We start from the raw sequence: 21,517 nt of genomic DNA on the forward strand, positions 1-21,517 counted from the left end.
CTGGTTAAGGAACTAAGATCCCACATGCTGCGTGGTGCAGGCAAAAAATAAATAAGTAAAAATAAAAATAGTCTACTACACCTGGAAGTGTGAAATTCAAGTATAGCTCATTCAGGAAATTGTGTCAAAGATTAGTTTGAACTTAATTAATTTCAACTAACAGTTGTTTCTTTTTAACTCTTCAGATACTAAAAATGGTATTATTTATAAATTTTTAATGGCATTCTTACTTAGTAAAATGGGTTGAATGTGTGGAGTTGGGGGAAAAGCACTGAAATTCTCACCTTTAGAGTTTAATTCGGTACCCAAGCCTACCATTGAAGGAGTGAATGACCTTTTACTAGGTTTTTTAAATCTCTTAAAGTCTCAGTTTCCTTACATTTATAAATTTATTTATTTATTTTATTATTTATTTTTGGCTGCGTTGGGTCTTTGTTGCTGCGCGTGGGCTTTCTCTAGTTAGTTGCGGTGGGCGGGGACTACTCTTCGTTGTGGTGTGCAGGCTTCTCATTGTGGTGGCTTCCCTTGTTGCGGAGCACGGGCTCTAGGCGCATGGGCTTCAGTAGTTGTGGCTCGCGGGCTCTAGATCGCAGGCTCAGTAGTTGTGGCACACGGGCTTAGTTGCTCCGCGGCATGTGGGATCTTCCCCAGCCAGGGCTCGAATCTCTGTCCCCTGCATTAGCAGGCGGATTCTTAACCATTACATCACCAGGGAAGTCCAGTTTCCTTGCATTTAAAATGAAGGAATTAGACTAAATCACGGTTTTCAAATGTTTCCCCTAGGAGCCCTGTGGTTATTAGCTGTGCCCCGCTCTCTAGTTCAGGAGGGCAGACTCTGCTTTATTTGTTTTATATATTAGTGTTAAACAGTATAATTGTTTTCCCTGATGCATTTGGCCTTCTTTGATGCCATTCAAATCTCTCTCTCATATCTGGCTTAATCACATTGGCGAGCACAGTTCTCAATGAGGATGCGTGAGGAAAGGAGCCATGGGGAGCTGCAGGGGGTGGGAACAGGGGTGGAGGTCTAAACTAGTGTAGAAGGGAGAAAAGACTGATGAAGGGAAAAGTGGGAAATGGCAGAAAGTATGAAACACCAAATGTCTACAACAGGTTTCTAGAAGATGTGGTATTATTAATATGTATTTCTGTATATTTAGGAAGATTCAGAGCCTGTAAGTTCTAAGGCCTCTTCAACAAGTACACCTGGTAAGTTCGAGATATATTTTAATCTTTATGAACTTTCTGTAAGTATCAACACTCCTCAATTAAAAATTCCACATTTCCCCATGTTTGGGTAAAGCGACTGCTTAGTTACTAAAACGTTCAAGTTCTTTGTTCACACTTGAGAGCACTGACTTTTTCCTCTACCTTTTGTGACCCCAGAAGCAGCTGTTAATTTCTTTCCGATATCGGGAGATCTATTAAAATCCAAAGTTTTTTTTCTGATGACTCTTTCTCTGAAAATCATGATTTTTGCACATTCTGTGTATATTATTGTTAATGACTTGAAGTTATTCACTTAAACAAGGAAAACTATGTTATCCATATGAAAGGAAAATATTTTTAGTCCTTGATTCTTAAAGGTAAGGATTATGTGAGCATGTAGCTAGCATTGAAGTCTATCTCAAAACATTCTCCCATTGAATCGTCATTTTAGCCATTTATTTGCATAATATTGATAATCAAGGAAATTAAAGCTTCTAATTTGTAAGGTTGAAAAAATTTTAAACAACAAGGATTTACTATATAGCACAGGGAAATATATTGTAATAATCTATAATGGAAAAGAATATATGTGTGTATATAGCCGAGTCACTTTGCTGTACACCTGAAACTAACACAATATTATAAGTCAACTGTATACTTCAATTAAAAAAATAATAGAAATAAATCTCCTTAAAACTTTCGGGAAATGTTCTTGAATTCAGTAAAATTTCTGACATTGAGAAGTCTTGGGCATAGAATATATTACTTAGAGTATTAACAAAATACATTTCACTGGAGGTACTTAATGATGACTATATCCATATTTAGAATATGAGCTTGTTACAGTGTACCTGTCATTTCTTCATATTTGACTAAAGGCTAAGCATTAGACTGTCGATTCATCTCCTTACCTAATTTGGAGTGAAGTGACATAAGTAAATTTGATGAGTTTGATGAATTAATATTTAGAATGAGCCATAAGAATCCATCATAGGAAATCGTCTGTAACCACTCATTCTCATTATTGAATAGTGACTCTTCAGCGGTCTGATTGCTGTATTATAATTTATATTGTGACTGTGAATAAGTTTTCCTCTGAATAGGACTCAAATCAGTTTATGTTATCTTCATTAAAAATTCAAAGCCAAAATCAAAATGCATGCTGTTATTAAAACCATAGATGTTTTAGAATTCAACTATAATTTGGGGTCACAGAAACTTTTAGAATTTGAAAAGAGCTATGGACCCTCTCCCAGGGAGGGAAAAAATCGTATTTTTATACAAAATTGGTCACCATTGCAAAATATTCGTGAATTCCCTGAGGGTTATCTATGGACTCCAGTTAAGAACTCCTTATCTAATATATATCCCCTTATTTAAAATATGAAAACTGAAGCATGGATTTGGCATGTGTTTTTGTGTGTATGTTTGCATATGTGTGCCGTGTTTATAAAATTCAGGTTCATTCAGAAGGTCTGGAGGCTTCTTTTTTTTTCTCACTTGTTTCAGTCAAAAAAAAAAAAAATTTTTCCCCCTAATTGCCACGTGTCAGACACTTGACAGGCCAAAAAGAAGCGAAAGATAAAGTCACCCTAAGCGCAAGAAATCCATGGTTCAGCTGAGATGATGAGATACACACGAGTGAACAGTTCATCTTTTGCAACCACATGTTGAATTATTAGATAATGTGTCAAAGACAGAGGAGATTGTATAGTTTGGAGTCACCTGGGTCGTCTTTGTAGGAAAAAAAATGACATTTTACCCTGCCTTAAAGAGTATTTATTTACCTTAGCTGTAAGTAGAGGAAGGGGTGCTGTTTCAGGAAGTGGGTACGTCATGGGCAAAGATGGGAGTTGGAGCTGGAAGAGACTAGGAAATATCAGGTAGACGTGCCTGACTAGGATGGAAGGCTCTTTTTGAGGCGTATTGGGGGAGAAAGTTTGGAAAAGCAAGTTAGAAGTAAAATGTTGAAAGCTTTTCATGAAAAGATCAGGAGTTTAGACTTCATCCTGCAAAGAATTGAGTTGACAATCAACTGAAACTGTTCTAGGAACATTAAAATTGCAGTTGTGAGCAGAGTGATGTAGAAATCGGGGAGGACCAAGATGGGGAAACTGGTGCCAGTAAGGATTTGGTGTGTTTCCAAAGACCCAAAGAAGGCAACCCAGCCTCTGTCCTTCCTCCTGAAACCGACCTGGAGCCCCCTCGGAGAGAACGCGGCCTCACTATGTGCAGAGCCACACTGAACTGCTCTTCTGCAAAACCACATGCGCTCTCTGAAGATGAAAGGATAGTTCTGGTTTGGCTGATTGAGAAAGGACGTCAGCCAACTGTTAAATGGTAGCAGTTGCTACGTCTTATCTTGTTGGAATTATTTCTTCATCTCTTTGCCTGCCTCTTCTTTAGTGACAGTGTCCTAATGGCTATTCTCTGCCTCTCCAGTTGTCCTTCAGGATTTCCCTCTTTTCCCCTCCTCTGGCAGATGTCTCTTGGATGTGTTTCTGGTTCTGTCTGTCGTGGACCTCCTCATCTGATTATCTGATGTCCCCTGGCTCACTCTGTAGTGGTCAGTTAGAATACAGATGAAGGAGTAACCATTGATTGATTGACAGGGAGTAAAGCAAGATGAAAGATGACTTTGTTACTTTGTTTCACACCTAGGTGACTGAATGCAGCAGAAATCCAGAACAAAAGCGGTGTTTCAGAGTTTGAGTTGAGAGTTTAAGTTTCGTTTTGCGTATGTGCAGTTTGAAAAGAGGACAAGCTACCTCAGTAAGAATGTGCATAGGCCAGTTGAGGGGCTACCTTGGAACTCAGACCAGTGTTTTTAGCTAAAACTGTGCAACTTGTATGTAGACTTGATTCTCATGCGGCCCAGATTCATCCTTCCATGACAAGCTTCCACTCCAGATTTTGCCCAGTCATCCAGTGAGGCCAGTGATGGCATCAGCGAGGCAGCCCAGATTAGAAAAACAGTTCAAGGCACAATCAACTGAAAGCTCAGAGGGAACTTTATTTAACTGGAGTTGTCTGCTAAGTCCCAAGAATTGGATTGGTTGTTTGACAGTCAAGGAAGTACAATACAGTCGGATGATTCTGAAATATATTTTGAGTTTGAATTTTTTCCCAAGAGCGCTGTTTGAATTTAGATTAACTATTGAAGTACATGAACACATTAAAGATTCTTTTTATTCGTTTTACCATTGGCACTAAAAATAGTTTAAAAGTATAGTTAATACTGTCCCATTCTTGTAAATTTAAACTATCCTTATTAATTTAAAATAATTTTCACAATTCCATTCTAATTAATTAAAATTGTCTTACCCTTAATCTTATTATCCTGTCTTTATTAGAGAAACTTCTTACCATCTGGTGTTTAAAATCATTGTATTTTAGATTTAACAATCTAAGTTCTTCTTAGGGAAACTTGTCATACTTGCTTATTAATTTCTTCTCATTTTGGGGTCTGAAATGGTACAAGTTAAAATCCTAACTCTGGGAGCATGTAGGATATTTAATAACTTACATTCTTTTATTTTTAAAGAACCGACAAGAAAACCTTGGGAAAGAGCAAGTACAATGAATGGCAGCAAGTCACCTGTTATTTCCAGGTATCAATTTTTTTCCTAAGTTTTATTTTAGAATTGTACCTGAAAAGAAATCTGCATTTTTATTGTAAAAAATATTCGAATGGTAGATCTGAAATTGTACAAAGGAGCAAATAAAACATCTATAATCCTACTGCTGTTGGACGACCACTAAGCCCCACTGTATTTTTATTAGTAATTGTCTAAATTCTGCCCTATGCTTATTATTGTCACCCAGGTTGTCTGAAATTTTAAGATAGCTTTATTCCTCCCAATTTTTTTATTTTGAAAAAATTCAGAACTGCAGAAAAGTTGAAAGAATAGTATAGCAAATGTCCGTGTACCCATCACTTAGATTCACCAGTTATTAACATTTTGCCAGCATTGGCTTGAACTCATATCTACACATCCACACTTTCTTCTCTCTGAATAGGTGGAAGGCAGTTTGCAAAACTGTGCTGCTTCAGCCTGAATACTTCAGCATTTTTATTAAGAAACAGGACATTCTCCTGTATAACCTCAATACCGTTATCCCTGTCAATAAACAACATTGAACTTTTGAAAGAAACTTACGTTTTAAACTGAAAGGCAGCTGGAGAGAAAAAGCTACAATGTTTAAGAGAGAGTAAAATAAAACCTAAAATTTTGAATTTATAAAGTAGAAAGATTTATTTTTCAGTTGAAACTTCTGATTATAATCGAGTTAGAAAAGATAATGCTCAGAAACAAGACTGGTTAATTCGTGTTTCTACAAGTGGCTTTGTATGCATGGTCAAGCAAATTCAGTATTTCTTAGCCAGGCATACTTTACTGTCATAACTAACTTTATATCATAGGTCTTTAAACATAGGTGAAACTTTTTCTTGGTTTATGAGACAGTTTAAAGGACTCCTATTTTTTCCAGAGAAAGGTATGTATCTAGAGACTAAAAAGTGTTTTCGCCTTTTCTTTCTGAGCTGTTTGTCTTATTTTTGCCTCATAAAAAGCAAACTTGAGTCTAATTATAGAAACCTAATAAAGAAAAATGCAAGAGTAGATCTTATATTGTCACAAGTCTGTTGTGTGTTAGCTTCAATCTAAGTTTGGGTTTGTTTTCTGTGTGGTTCTTTCTGTTGGTGGGAAGATTTGGTGATGACGTAGTTATTTAAGCTCCGCAAAGAATCTGGGCCTTTTTTGAATGTATGGAAGCTTTCAGTTTCAAGAAACTGGGCCTTTTTTGAATGTATAGAAGCTTTCAGTTTCTAAGTGACTGAAAGATGAATATATTTGATTTTAGGAGAAAATGGCAGAATTGCTTTTGGTGAACATGTTTTCTCAGTAGAGTAGAAAAATTGCACATTTATGTTCTCGCGTACCTAATTGATGTGGGCTTCTAATGCATCTCCAGTAGTTGTTACAGATTTTCTTCAGTAGCACATTACGAAGCCTGGTTTATCAAGTGCATATCAGAACAGAACTGTGACGTGCCATTTGTCCTTTGTCACTACTTTCATCCCTTCCTCATTGATAGGGATTCTGTAGTGAGCTTGGCTGAAGCTAAACTTAAATTCATGGCAAAGTCCTATCTTAGAAGGGACGTGGAAAAGCTCCTCCAGGTGGAATGTATGTGTTCCTTGATGTGGGTGGGTTCATTTAATGAAGGAAAGAATTTTATTTCAGAGATTTTTCAGACTTCTAAAGGAAGTTTAAGTAAGTGCTCTAAATATCACCATTTAAAAAATATTTTGTCAAATATGAGTTCTTATATCTAGTAGTGTATTGTAATGATGTTCTAGCTCTGGTAGATAGTTTTCCTCTCTTCCCAAAATAGACGTTCTGATTCTTTCCTGAGCGCTCATATCCCTTTTGATAGATTTGATCCAACCACTGATATGTATGTCTTAAAATTTCACTGCAAGCAGTTTTAAACCATAAGAGATTTTTAAAATATGTTTAAAAGACTAATAACTGTATTGCTTTTCTTCCTAAATTATGTACCCCGTTCCTTCTGAAAGCAAGTATATTGGCCGTTTTTTGTTTTTATTTAAGCACACTTTATACTTGCACAGTACTGAAAGTACCCATTTCTCTTCTGAATATCCATGTCAAAATTATGTTAGTGATAAGATGGATTAATATCCTGTAATATACATGAGATGTTGCATTATGCTCTATTTATTAAGTGAAGATGTCAGACAGAATAAAAGCAAGAGTGTTGAAGTTAAAAATGCTCTAAATCATGACTGGAACATAACATTGGAAAGTTTGTGAATGCTTCCTGTGGTTTTTATTAAGAGCTTACAGATCTTGTATTCAAGATGGAAAAAGAGTTCTTTATGTGCCTCCTGAGAAGGGTTAATTATGTATACTTCAAGCTATAGTGCTTTTTATTGTGTTTTTTATTTGAACCTGTAGTTTTATTTGTATTCACTCTAATAGAAATGTCTTTGGTTGCATTCTGATACTTGTTGAATCTTTGTATAGGTAGATTTTACTATGTCTGCAGTCTGTAAAAGTAGCCATTGCATAATGATTTTTAAAAATTCTCTATAATTGTCAAGTAAACAGTGTCCTCACATAACTAGACTCCGTCTCCAAATAATTTTTTTTAATTGGGAAAAACAATTATTTTAAAGTTAATGGACTCCTTTAGTTCTTCTTCTGTTTGCTATAACTAAAAACCTATAAAACAGTAACATAATGAGAATTAATTTTTAAAGTTCTATTGTATACCCCTTTAAATGGTTTTTCCCCTTCATAGACGGGATTCTTCAAGGAAAAATCAGATTGTTTTTGACAACAGGTCCTATGATTCATTACACAGGTATCATCCTGATGTGATTTTGTGATTTGAGACTTTGAAATAATATGTTATAGGGCTGAGCTTTTTCTACATGGATTGGTCATCACCACAGGGAGAGATGTAGGCAGATCGAGCCTTTCATATTTAGCTGTATTTAGAACACTTTTTTAAAAAATTCTGAGCGATTTTAATGAGAAAAATTAATAGATTAATATTCATTTCCCCACCATGGGTTTATATTTGGATTATGATAAATATAAATGATAAACATATCAGAAATACTAATATAAATGATAAACATATCAGAAATACTAGCGTGGGAATCTAAGGCCTCATATATCTAGAGTGTTTGTAGCTTTTGCATTTTATTTTAAAGGCCGTTCTCCTTATGAGTATAAGACAAGGCTTTAAAATTTTGAATAGAAGATCCTGTACTGTTTGTCACTGGAACACAGGACAGTACTATAGCCACAATTGTAATAATTTATTATTTGAGGAAAATCTCTATTTCCTACATACTTTGCAGTATACTGAGTATCTTTAACAACCTAACATCCTTGAGATTATTTCTTTTCTAGGATGAGTCTTATTATACCATTTTTTAATTAAGAAAACTTAGGATATGAGCCATGTATTTCTTTCTTGATTAAAAAAATTGACAATTACTTAAAATCCTCAAGTGCTTAAGCCATATTTAGAATTAATTTGGCAGAATAGAGACTTAAACAGTTGTAGTACAGTTACTTTATAGGCAGGTATCTAGAGGCAACACTCTCATTATAAAGTAATAAAAACCTCTGAGAATCCCCCTTTTTTGTTATCAATTATGGTAAAAACCCTTATGTTAGAAATAACTGAGACATACCCATGTTATTATATACACCTATTTTTAAAAGTACACATCAGGTCTACTGGGAGCATGAATTAAATAGTATATGGAGGGGGTGTCTATGGCAGTGAGTAAGGAGTTCTGTAATCAGACTCTGTGTGGCCAGGCTGTTATTAGCTACAATTATTTTCATGCCATAGATGATTAAAATATTTGGTAAGTTCATTTTGTCAGCCAGTTAAATCTGCATAAAGCGTTCATAATACAATAGTGAAACAGTTTCTCCTGCTTTTTTTGAGATGGTTTAATTGTTTTGAGCAGAAGACTTATTTAGAAAATTTGCTAGCACATAGAAAAGTAGCATTTAACAACGAGATTTTCTGTTGTAAATCTTCTCAGTTACCTTGCTGCTTTCATACGTAGTGCCCCCTGGGATAATGTTGATAAGCCTTTTTTGAGAAGTGGTGATTACGTCTTTCCTTCAGTATGAAAAGTTCCCCCCTTTAGTAAATTATCATGGTGGTGGTGGTGGTGGTGGTGGTGGTGGTGGTGGTGGTGGTGGTGGTGGTGGAGGTGGAGGTGGATTGCATGTTAGCATGAGTTAAAGTTTTTAAAAATTGCATGTTTCCACAGTTTTCTGTCATATAACAGTAATTTTGCATTGTTTATTAAATATGGATATATTCATAACATACTGCCTGGTTAAGTAGCAGACCGTAGTTATTCACATGAATTTCAGGGATAGTCTGTAACATCTTACAAAAAAACCTGACGGAAAAACTCGAACAAACTCTTTGGCCAGCCCGGTATAAGTTTAGGAGAAAACAGTTAGCTAGTTTGTACCAGTTAAATGTGAAATGTAAAAGAAAAGCAGAATAAATGATAATTTACTTCTGGAGAGCAGGATGGACACTATGGGTAAATGAAACGCACAGTATGTCAGCCTTTATGAATATTTACTGTATAGACCAGACTCTCCAGAGCACTGTGACTTGCACACTGTGGGTCTCAATACGTCTTAATTGACTGTAGAATTAAGTAGTCTCAGCAAAGTGAAAAAGGTGTATTGTCTCAAGAGGGAAGGAAGTATGTCATATAAATCTTCTTATCCAGCCCAGGGCCTAGCTCAGTGCCTCTTGAATGAGGTTTTCTGAAAGTTATTATTTTTCTCGTTCATATAAACATAGCAGCAGATATGTAATAAAATTGGTTGTCTTCCTTCACAACAATCTTTTAAGTTGTCATATGTTTGATGTTAAAGCAGATTAACTCAATATTTCATCTTCACAAACAGTGCCTATGGGTTTGAAGTATAAATATGCCTTATAACAATTATAAGTTTGAAAAAGTGATTATACCCATTGAATCTTGGTTCAAATTTCTAACATTGGTACTCTGCAAAGTTGGAAATATATGACCTGACTAATGGTTTTCATTTGCATTGATTTGTGACCCTTAAAGAGTGGCCACTCAGTATATACTAAACCTGAAAATAAAGGACCATCTAATTAAAATTCTAGATTTTCCACTTAGTATTTTCTCTCATTGCCAGAATTGGAGAGGGAGCCATGACTGACTGACTTGATAAAAATATACCTAATACTTAAGACTTATTTCTTCATGTAAAATTTTGAACAGAAGCTAAACTTCTGAAAGTGCAATAGTAATTGACCATCTGCTTCTATGTGCCATTCCCCTCCCTTTTCCTTTTAAAAAAATAAAATAAGTTTTTGGAAGTAGTTAGATGACAATTCAGATGATGTCTTCATAAAAACTTCATTGGGAAATAGCCACATGAGTATACTTTTAATTTAATAATCATTTTCCCAATATCCTTATTTGTTTTGATGCTTAAAACGGAATAAAACACATACAAAGAAATCATACTCATTAAGTATTTTTTCCTCCTGCATAGAATTTGTAAATTGATTTATATAGAGTGAAATATTCAAGTCTTTATAATTTCCTGTTCATTGGTTTGCCAGATATTTAGTAGATAACGTACAGTTTCAAAAGGAGAAAACATGATTGTTTTACTTGGGCTGGGACGTTGCGGCTGGCCTCCCGTCTGTCCTGATCACCATGCCACATGTTACCCAGTCACCCTCCTCGTGCCCAAAGAGTGTCGTCCTCTACTGGAGAAGTCTTCTCATCTTATCACCTTTTTCTGATTTCTTTACAAATAACTGATAATACTGAGAAAAGTGAGAAATACTTTCATATGTTCTTATCAGTTCTGCAACTATTAGAACAATGAACTTTTTTAACTCATGTTTTAAGAAATGTACTTTAATCTGGTGTTGGGTTGGTAAGTTTGCAATTACTAATGAACTCATTAAATATCCTAAGCGTTATTTACCTGTCCTGAAAATTTCATCTGTACAGACCAAAATCTGCACCCTCGTCACAGCCCAGTGCCAACGGAGTCCAGACGGAGGGACTGGATTATGACAGGCTGAAGCAGGTGGGCGACCAGTGGCAGCTTCCCTTTATTTGCACTTGTTCTTTTAAAAAAAAATCCCATGTGCATATGTTTGACAGGTTGCGAACGTGTTTGAAAAGAATGTAGAGTTAAAAAAAAAAAGAATGTAGAGTTAGATATTTTTTTACGCAAGTTAAACAGTGGCATTAGTACTATGTTATTTTTTTCAAATCCTCGTGTTTTGGTTCATAAGTTTGCATAAAGTGCCAACAGTGGTGGAGGGTAGGGGCAATGGTTTAATGCTATATTATAAACTTTAAATGTAAGTGAATGGTGTACAATTGCTTAAAAAAAAAAATGGGCTTGCACTTTTCACTTATCATTAGCCGAAATGGACCCACCAAGTCTGGTTTTGGCAAGAATGTGAGGAAAATGGGCACTCTCACCTCACATACTTCTGCTGTCTAGGAAGCGGTTTGGGAAGACAAACCAAAAGCCTTAAAAATAAATGATTTACCTTTGAACCCGGCAATTTCACTTTGAAGAATTTATGCTAAGAAAATAGGATAGAAGTATGTAACTATACAGTGTGGAGGAGGGCTCTGCAGCTATTAAGGAACCATAACTGAGAATAATGAACAATAAATTGTGAACACTTGCCCACATTAGGTGAAACAGGCAGGTAACCAAACAGTATGAACAGTTATGTCGATTTTATAAAAAGGAAAAAGATATTATTCGTATTTTGGATACATATGCATTATATTTAATACCTATATACACAGAAAAAAAATGGAAGGAGTAATAGGTGATTTTGGAACCTTGAACTATCTTATTTCTAGAAGAGGTAAATAATTTTCTTTTTTAAATGGTGGTGTTTAAAAGATTTGAAATGGAAGGCAGGACATCTTAGTAAAACAACTGTCAGTTTTGCAGACCTGAGTACAGATGTGCGTGTGGTGAAAAATTTAATCTTTGTCTTCTTACCCTGCAATTCAGGGTAGCCTCTGAAAATAACAGTTGTACAGATCACCGTAGCAGGCTTTTATTGACTGTCTGGCGGACTTCAGTGCTACGCATTTGCTAGGTTATTTGCACGACATTGTCTCCTAATTCTCATAGTAGTCAGATAACATAGTGTTTGTACTCAAGTTGTACACATCTGAGGTTCAGAGAAGTTAAATTTACTCAGTCCCACAGTCAGGATCAGAACCCAGTCTAAAGACTCAGACCTACTAGAGAAATGGACTTGAGGATATGGGCAGGGGGAAGGGTAAGCTGGGACAAAGTGAGAGTGGCATGGACATATATACACTACCAAATGTAAAACAGATAGCTAGTGGGAAGCAGCCGCATAGCACAGGGAGATCAGCTCGGTGGTTTGTGACCACCCTAGAGGGGTGGGATAGGGAGGGTGGGAGGGAGGGAGACGCAAGAGGGAAGAGATATGGGGATATATGTATAGCTATAACTGATTCGCTTTGTTATAAAGCAGAAACTAACACACTTAAATTATTAAAAAAAAAAAAAAAAAAAAAGAACCCAGTCTTTATTCGGAGTTCACTTTCCCCATTCTATCACTCATTTTTTTAAATGCCAACAAAGTTTGAGTGGGGCTTAAAAAGAGACCAATAATGTTGCAATAATGAGTTCAAAGTAAAAGTTAAATAGGAATTAAAGAGACAAATGCTAACAATTTCAGATCAACCTAATTTTTATACTGCAAAGCTGTTTGAACAGTTCAGTTGAGTTATGTCATTTGAAAAGCATGTGGTCATTGATAATCAAGCCCTTGTTTCCTGTGTGTTAAACATGGCTTTCTTTTCTTGACAAACATTTTAAAATGGAGCACTTGCACGTATTTAAAATATGGTAAGTTCTTGGCAATCTGAAGTAGGGACTAGAAGAGAGGGTAGATTTGATTTTAGGACTGATTTTAAGTTAAATCAGTTAAAGTTAAGTTAAATAAGTTAACTTGAAAAAGGATATCTGTTAGTCCATATAATAACTTCTGTGCCTCAGTTTCCTCATTGGAAAATGAAGGAATTAAACTAATTGATAGTTTTCAACCTTATTTTAAGCGTGAAAAGCTTTTTTAAAAAATGAACCTTAAACACAGAGCAATTTAATGTTACCTGAGGTGTGTGCAGTATTAAAGTCAAATAACTTGAAATTAATCCTTCCAAAGGATAGCTATTTTTCACCCATTAAAATTGTGTCACCTTGGGCTTCCCTGGTGGCGCAGTGGTTGGGAGTCCGCCTGCCAATGCAGGGAGCACGGGTTCGTGCCCCGGTCCGGGAAGATCCCACGTGCCGCGGAGCGGCTGGGCCCGTGAGCCATGGCCGCTGAGCCTGCGCGTCCGGAGCCTGTGCTCCGCAACGGGAGAGGCCACAGCAGTGAGAGGCCCGCGTACCGCAAAAAAAAAAAATCGTGTCACCTTATTAGCCCTTTTAGCTTTCATATTACACAGTCTTCATTTTTTAACTAGGGGGTATCCATTATTTCAAATTGAACTTTATAAATAGAGATTTTGCAAAATATGTAACGATGGATCGGTTTTCATATAGGAAGGAGGGTCCAGAGCATCACTATTAACTAGAAACATAACACGGGCCACATAGTACTTTAAATTTGTAGTAGCCACATTACATACAGAGAAACAGGTGGTATTCACTTTAATATATTTTATTGAACCTAATATAGCCAAAATAATATTTCAATATATAATCAGTATCTTTAAATTACTCATGAGTTATTGTACATTACTTGCCTCATACTAAATCTTTGAAATCTGGTGTCTGTTTTACATTTACAATGCATCTCGCTTCAGACTAGCCACGTTTCAAGTGCTCAGCAGCTATGTGTGGCTGGTCCCTGCTTCTTGGACTGTGCACGTCCAGCGGGGTCCAATCCTCTTCCTTCCCCACCTATTAGGGCAGCCCCTGAGGGCCCTCCAGGGGAATCCTAGATTCCTTGAAACTTAGTTTGGTAGCTCTGGTGACTCCTGAAGTAAGGAGTCCCCGTACTTCAGACCAGGTGACAGATTTGCCAAGCGCTGGTTGTCCGGTTCACATGTCTTCTTCCTTGAAACTTCTTTATGTATTGTTACCTCTTAGACAGCTCCCAGAAGACTAGATTAAAAGCAGAGCCATTACGTTTTCTAGAAATTATCTGAATCATACCTTTCACTGGACGACCAAGTAATTATTTTAGTTTTAGAAAACATTCTGCTTCATATTTTGCTAAGCTAGAATAAGCAAAGATTGGGAAGCAAAGACCATTAAAACAAAATTTACCAAGGTTAATCTTCTAAGACATAAATTGTGACTCTGGAAATGAAAAACATACGTAATATTTCATACATTCTTAAAATTTTATGTGAGCAAGAATCTTTTTAACAGTTTTTTTCTGTATTTCTGATGTTTTTCCCTTAATATTTTAGGACATTTTAGATGAAATGAGAAAAGAATTAACTAAGCTAAAAGAAGAGCTCATTGATGGTGAGTGTCTAAACAAATATGCTACCCTTTAGAGTAGTGTTCAAGAATAGCCATTTTAAAGAAAATGCAAATAAAGAAATACCCAGTTTATTACTTGAGGGCATAAAACAATTACTTTTCCATATTATCCTGCCCTTTACTTGGTTTAGGAGTCAGGGAGGAGCTCTGTCTCCTTCATATAATGGAAATTATTTGTGAGAATAGGGGTAAGCAAGATTCCTAAGTTTCCGGTGTTGAGTAGTATTAGATGGAAAACTAGGTGAAGGAGTCTTTCTCTAGGTTACTTCTGTTCATCCATCCCATCCCACTGACCTCTTGTTTTAAGCCCCAAAAATCGGTGTTTTCGTTTTGTGTACAAAATGGAGAGAATCTATAAATATATAGAAATCAGTATGGTCTTCGTACAAATAAGAAAACAAAGATTTCTGCAATGAAAGATGCAAGATCAGTGTGTCTTTTTATTACTGTGAGTTTGAATACAATCGTTAAGATTTCTTAAGAACGAATCACCCATTTATTTTACCTTATCATTATATTTACTTTTAATATTTTTCCTTTTCCTACCCAGCAATCAGGCAGGAACTGAGCAAGTCAAATACTGCATAGAGAGAATCAAACTAAGGAGAGACAGGACTTTAATCTGGAGAAAGGAAAAGAGAAAAAAACCTACAAAGAACAGCTGTGTTAACAACAACAAAACCCTTACATCTTGTGAGCTGTAAGAAGAAAATGGAGACAAACAGTCGGAAGGAGGGAAAAACCAACATACTTTGAAAGCCTTCAGACATTACTACTCTGGCGATAAGCTGTTTCCCTCACAGTTTTCTGCTTTTCTCTGACCTTTACAACGGGATGGAGGAGAGTCATATAGGAGTTCCTGTATCAGTTATGCAGAAAATACCGAATCCGTCAGGCAAGATCACCATGCATTGAAATACTTTCATGTCAAGAGAAAATCGCACGTTTTCCACAATCCATTGCTAAAATAAAGAGGAGAAAGGCTTGAGAATTTTTTTTCAGAGAATGGTGATGAGGAATGTAGCAAGTTATGCTATTGTATTGTAAATGTTTCTCTCAGGTTTGTCTTCCTATCATATTTGATATTCCATGAATAATTGAGTTTAGCCCTATGTAGGTTAAGATCATAAAATGTGGAACAAATGGAATTGTACGTGCTTTCAAAGGGTGATATTTATAAGAAAGTGTCCTAAAAATGATTTGATCGGAGTGAGGAATTTTAGAATGATAGGAAGTCTCTCAAGTTTAGCCTTCATGCAATTTTGTAGATTCAAACATAAAATTTGTCCAGAATTTAAAGATTTAGATGCCTTCCTAAATTGTTACAATGCTTTACCAAATCTGTGACTCCTACATAACACAAACCAGTGGTCAAATGTAAAACAGTATATTGTAGATTCACTGTAGGTTTTCAACCTTTTTTAGATGTATGCACGTGGACATTTTTATAATGTAATTACAACCACCACAAAATTAGCTTTTTAAATTGCAGACGGTAATTTATGCATGTCAAACTAATACGTAGTGGCCTTTTCAAGGCCTAGTCCCAGGGAAAACATTTTGTAGAGTATAGGGGAGCGGGAGGAAGGGAAGGAATAATTTTTTATTTAAAGTTAATTTCTGCGCTATCTTCGTTCTCAGTTACCTGCATGAATAATAATGAGGAATATTTTGTGACTTTAATTCGTAAATATGTTAACAGCACCAAGTACTTAATCTTTGACATCATGTCTTCAGCTGTTTGTATTTTCACTTGAGTAAGTTCAGTGGTCTGAAACATGATTCTGAGCTTCACATGAATGACATCTTAGTGTGGAACTCAAAAGTTCCATCCCTGAATTTGGCAGTTATGACCTAGGCGCCCTGCAGTTATACAGGTATTCAGGTCCACATTCCTGACTACAAAGCTGCTTTTGAACCTTGTTATGTTGAAATCCTAGAAAAGTAACAATGACAGCAGCAAATTAAGGTCACAGAAATCATTGGATAAAGGGAAAACAACGAGGGGGTTCCTGCATAATTTTCTTTTAATAAATAAAGTGAGACTTAGGTGGTGGGAAGAAGGAACTAGATACTCTACTTACCACCATGTGTGTGCGTGCGTGCGTGTTTGTGTGGGCACTCACGTGTGTGTATGTTATCCACTCCCTTTTCTTTGAAACTTCTAAGGTTAAAATAGGGGAGAAATCCTGTATGTTGCAATGATAGAATTTTTTGAAATTTTAGGAAATCACAGTTCTCCAGGCTCTCCATCTTGATTTACGCTTGAGTTATTATGTGCCATATTTGCTTTGAAACTTTGATTATCAGTAGTTTTACTAAAATTTTGAAGAAATAATCCACTTTCGTCTGCTTTCTAGATTTTCTTAATCTAAGTTCACAAGACAGAACTTGTTGATAGCATAGTCTTGTAAGCGCTGCAAGTTTGCAGCCATTACCACTTCAAAGAGGTTTGAATGAGGGAATGTTTTTCCCTTGTTAAAATAGTTCCTGTTTCCGTAGAAACTTCATTTTTAGATCTGTGATGGAGGAGCTATCATAATTCAAGTACACAGTTCTTTTTTTCTATTCATTGTCATCCAATAGTGAAGACATTACAGATGCAGCGAGCTTACGAAGTACTACTTTGTAAAAGAAATAGGAGGCATTTTCATCTTTATTATTGTACTTTTGGTTATGCAAACACTTTGATGATACACATGTTTATGTCCCCCATAAATCTGGTCAGAAATCACTTTTGATTTTGTTGATTAAGTTAAACAGTCTATAGTAGGATAGAGTACTGGGTACCAGTGGTCCAAAGTAAGATAAAAGACTACGGTAAAAATGCTAGATCTTAAAAAGGAAACTGGTTTATGCACTAAACGTTTTGTGCCTTGGTCTAATATTAACGTGATGTCTGTGTAAAATGACAAAAAGAACCAGTGTTGAATCACGTTTTATTTCCTGTCGTTCTGCATTATCCCAGATTGCTAAATGTGTTCTTTCCAAGAAGTCTGATTGAATTACTGTGTACATTTGCTGTCCTATGTGACAGTGTTGTCCTTGTTAGAGATTTCAGTAATTAAGACGGGAAGCAGAAGCTTAGGTTATTTTCCTTATCAAAACCGTGTTCCTTGGAGCCACAATATTACGATGGTTTTCGTGCTTTTGTCTTAAGCTGAGCGCAGTTTAGGGGATCCTCTCTAATTTCAGGAAGGTTCTTCTTTCCTTCAACACTGTGATCTGACCTGTGACAAATCTGTACTATACACTATGTAAATGGCTAACAAGTCAATTGCAAACCAACTGAATGTACAAATCTTAGTGCTGGTGCTGAAATCTCTTCAGAATCGTCATCATGATCTCAAAGTTCGTTTCAAAATTTGCAAGCATCAAGTGTCAATCAAAACTGAAGATGAAACACTAATGAATGTTGAATTCTCATGCTTTAGGTGTACTTCCTTATTAGAGTTTTTGGTTCTCTGCTATTTTTACCGTACTGTTTCATTTAAATTTCCTACATGCTAACTTCGTTTGTGCGATTGAAATAAAATTGCAGTATATACGTGTTGCTTGTTTGTGACACTTAGATAATCTTCTGACATAATCTGTTGGTTCTAAAATAAGTTGTACTGAATGTAGAAAACACTCTTTAAAGTCCATGACTTCACTTCTTAAAGTTTACATACCAACACTACAAAGATTTCATAAGTCATAAATACTAAGTAATGTATACAAAGGGAATATGTGGTAATGTATCTATCTACTTTTTGCTTGAAATAGCTGTTGGGTGTTCCCTGTGTGTTCTTATTTTCTCTCGGCCCAGCTTGGTACAGTGTCTTACAGTCAAGAGAGTGATAAATGTTTAAGTTTACTCCGTTTTGTTTTACAGCGTAGATACGTTAAACTCATTTATGCAGTTAAAATTTTCCTTTATATAGTTTGCAGTGTAAAGGATATTGTAAGGGCCTTACCAAGTACTGAGTTTTAAATATAGTGAAATCTGTATCTATAGTGTTTGTTTATACAGTAGTGTTTGTTTATATAGTGTTTGTTTATATGTAGTTCTTGAAACCCACATATAAGCAGCAGTACGTTTTATCTGACTCTTACGAAGTATTGATTTTGAGTTCGCTTTAAAATTCTGATGTCTTCATTAGAAATACAACAGTCTTTGTCTTCTTTCTCCTACCGGACCCCAACTTATCCCTCCCTCATCCTCTCCGCTTTTCGTGGACCCCATGTTCCTGCCACTCACTGACGTTTGCAGTCATTACCCAGTCCACAGGTGTAAACATATTAACTGATTTTTTTCCTCTCTGTCCCGTCTCGGGTTCTTGCTTCCCTTCATGTATAAATCAGAGTGTTTGTCTACAAACTAAGAGTCACTTCCCATTCAAAAATGAATGAATTAAAAAAAAAAAAAAAAAGAATGAAGTAATGGGTGGTAACCTTTAAAATTTGCCTAGATACAACTTTGTCTCCTAAATTTGTATATACTTCCAGTGCCCTTGTGAAGAATTGGCCTTTAAGTTCTAAGTAGTGTTATCCTTTGAAGCACAGTTTACAAAGGTATGCTACAGGATCTCTGTGATTCCTTTCTGTAGCCATCCTGACTTTATATATAACCCTGTTACCCTTTCAGTTCTATCGATTAAGCGTAAGAATGACATCATATAAAGCATACTGTGTGAAAGAACTCTCTAGGAGCTCTTAATTCCTTTATGAAGCTATTGCATAATCTGCTTTCCTGAAGACATTTACTCCAGCATTCACATTAAAACTCCACACGTGTTCCTGGTGGTACCGTTTTTGTTTTTAATAGATGAATTCGTATCTGTACATCTCCTCAAAGCTCTAAGGGATGAGAAAGAGATCCCGAGAGTCTAATGAAATCAGTGATGCTAATACCTCTGACTTTTCACTGAAAAGCCATTTTATATTTAGACTTAGGTGTTTCTGAAGTATGCATAAAGAATCTTTGTCAGTCTGGGTGAATAGAATTGTCCCAGGTATCTTTGGCTACAAAAAGACACAGTGGAGAACATTTATTTTTAAGAGTAGTTTTCTCTCAAAATAAGCACATTTGCCTAAGAAGCTAAAGTTGGTGAGCCCTCGAGAAACGACTATTGATTGAGCCAAGTACTGTTGAGGGTCTAGAATGCAGGTTTTCTCTGTTCCAAACTTCCAAATAGGCCTGTGGATTATGTTTGTTTCCTTTATGTTGCCTCTAGATAATTTCTGAGGCTCAGGAGGTTTTTGTATCTGTTCATAATACTTTAAAAGTGAAACCTTCAAATTTTCAAAAAGTCAAAAATTGATTAGAAAAGAATTACTAGAGTAAGTTTAGGAGGGTTAGGGATATGCAGCATCAACTTAAATGGAGGTCTAGGATATCTCCCTTGTTGATACCAATGGTGAATTCACAGAGAAGCAAATTGAATCAGTAAGGAGATACAACTGAAAGCTCCTAATGTTATGAACTATGTAAATGTATCTCTTTCTAAGGAGCTTTTTTTTTTTTTAAAGTAACTGTCCCTGTGAGAGGATAAATAAATGATTGTCATAATGACTTAGGATGTTGAAAGAATTACTGCCACATTTATTGGTTATTTTTGTTCAATCTGATGAAATCAATATATCTGAACGTCAAGAAAGGAAAAAAAGGACTTTTCAGTTATTATAGATTGATGTGTTGCACGTAAACTCTCTAAGCTGAAATGTTAGTATCAGTTAAGGCATGTAGTAGGCTTCAAATACTTGCTGATTAATTTAACATGAAGAATAAATAAAGCTGAATCCTCAGTTTTAAGTGTTTGAGCCAAAAGGTCCCCGTCACTGAGATGTACCCCACTTCTCTGAAGCATGTTGTATACTTGGAGCAGAGAGCAGAGCCCCTGGAAGCTTCTGGTATAGGGCTGTGGGATTCCTAGGTAGAGGGAAGAAATCAGGGCCTCGGAGGCAGCTGAGGGTAGGGAGGACATATGCATCATATAAAGAGTGGTTTTTTGTTTTTTGGGGGTTTTTTTGCGGTACGCGGGCCTTTCACTGTTGTGGCCCTTCCCGTTGCGGAGCAGCAGGCTCAGCGGCCATGGCTCCTGGGCCCAGCCGCTCTGCGGCATGTGGGATCTTCCCGGACCGGGGCACGAACCCGCGTCCCCTGCATCGGCAGGCGGACTCTCAACCACTGCGCCACCAGGGAAGCCCAAGAGTGTTCTTTTACATCACTTTTTCATATAACTCTAACTGAAAACTCAAATACGACCTTTTCTCAACGGTTCTGAGAGAAGACAGCATTCATTTTAATAGAACTTATTAGAAAAGCTGATATGTTTCATTAGAGGACTAAGTTTGCATTTACTCCATAAGTGTAAAAATCTGTATAAAAATCACAGCCTCATAGTTTATCATGTTTAAATTTGATTTAACTTTTTTCCCCTTTGGCTCCAAGACTGATTTCTTCAGCAATAGATAACAATTTTTAAAATATATAAAAAAGAAATTGCTAATGTAGGCAGTGAATAACGTCATATGGGTGCATTTGGTTTTTGGTTAACGGTGGTTCTTCCAAGAAGACTTAGAATATATTAAAAAGCATGCAGTTAGTTGGTCCTTTGGATTACACAGGAAATGGCATTTAGAAAATTTACATTGAAGAAATTTATATTGATAGGTGTTTACATCGAAGGATATTTAATTCTCCGTCAGGTCCCAAAGTTTCCATTCAAATCTATAGAAAATGAGAAAATAGGTTCTTGGTTTACACTTAAAATACAAGCTATTTTAATCATACAAAAGAAATTGCCACAGAAGGCTTTTCAAGATTATGGTTCATTCATGCCCTTAGTCACGTCCATGGAACCTTAGTCTGAGTCCCTTTTTTAAAGATTAAAGGCATTTTTAGAGGCGTTTTTCAATTTGCTTCATTTAAATTTTAGGTGAGAAATACCGATTTGGAATTTTTATTGTCATTAACCATGTTGAACTCAGGTGTAAACTCGGTTTGTTCTGCCTGCCGTGGCATTGGGTGTTTTAAATGTTCCGGAGTTTCCTTAGATGCTCGTATCCTCAAGTCTGAGGTTTGTCCGTTCTTGGTGGTGGACTAACTTAGCGCTGTCACCCAGGCCCCGTGTGACCTCAGGTGCTGCCAGGCTGCCCGGCGGTGGTGGTTGGGCAAGTGGAAGCTG

The 21,517-nt window shown here is 36.3% G+C and overlaps 1 protein-coding gene across 1 annotated transcript in view; it reads left to right on the forward strand.

The window, feature by feature from the left end:
* The window catches only part of ENAH (ENAH actin regulator), a 74,593-nt gene extending 59,657 nt beyond the window's left edge, over positions 1 to 14,936 (forward strand). The window contains exons 11-16 of the mRNA XM_065871768.1: positions 1,161 to 1,209; positions 4,754 to 4,820; positions 7,537 to 7,599; positions 10,793 to 10,871; positions 14,273 to 14,330; positions 14,899 to 14,936. Coding sequence (XP_065727840.1) covers positions 1,161 to 1,209; positions 4,754 to 4,820; positions 7,537 to 7,599; positions 10,793 to 10,871; positions 14,273 to 14,330; positions 14,899 to 14,936 — 354 coding nt within the window. The remainder of the gene's footprint in view (positions 1 to 1,160; positions 1,210 to 4,753; positions 4,821 to 7,536; positions 7,600 to 10,792; positions 10,872 to 14,272; positions 14,331 to 14,898) is intronic.
* Positions 14,937 to 21,517: the final 6,581 nt, after the last annotated feature.

This window comes from Phocoena phocoena, chromosome 1 (genome assembly GCF_963924675.1).
Source record: "Phocoena phocoena chromosome 1, mPhoPho1.1, whole genome shotgun sequence".
NCBI lineage: Eukaryota > Metazoa > Chordata > Mammalia > Artiodactyla > Phocoenidae > Phocoena > Phocoena phocoena.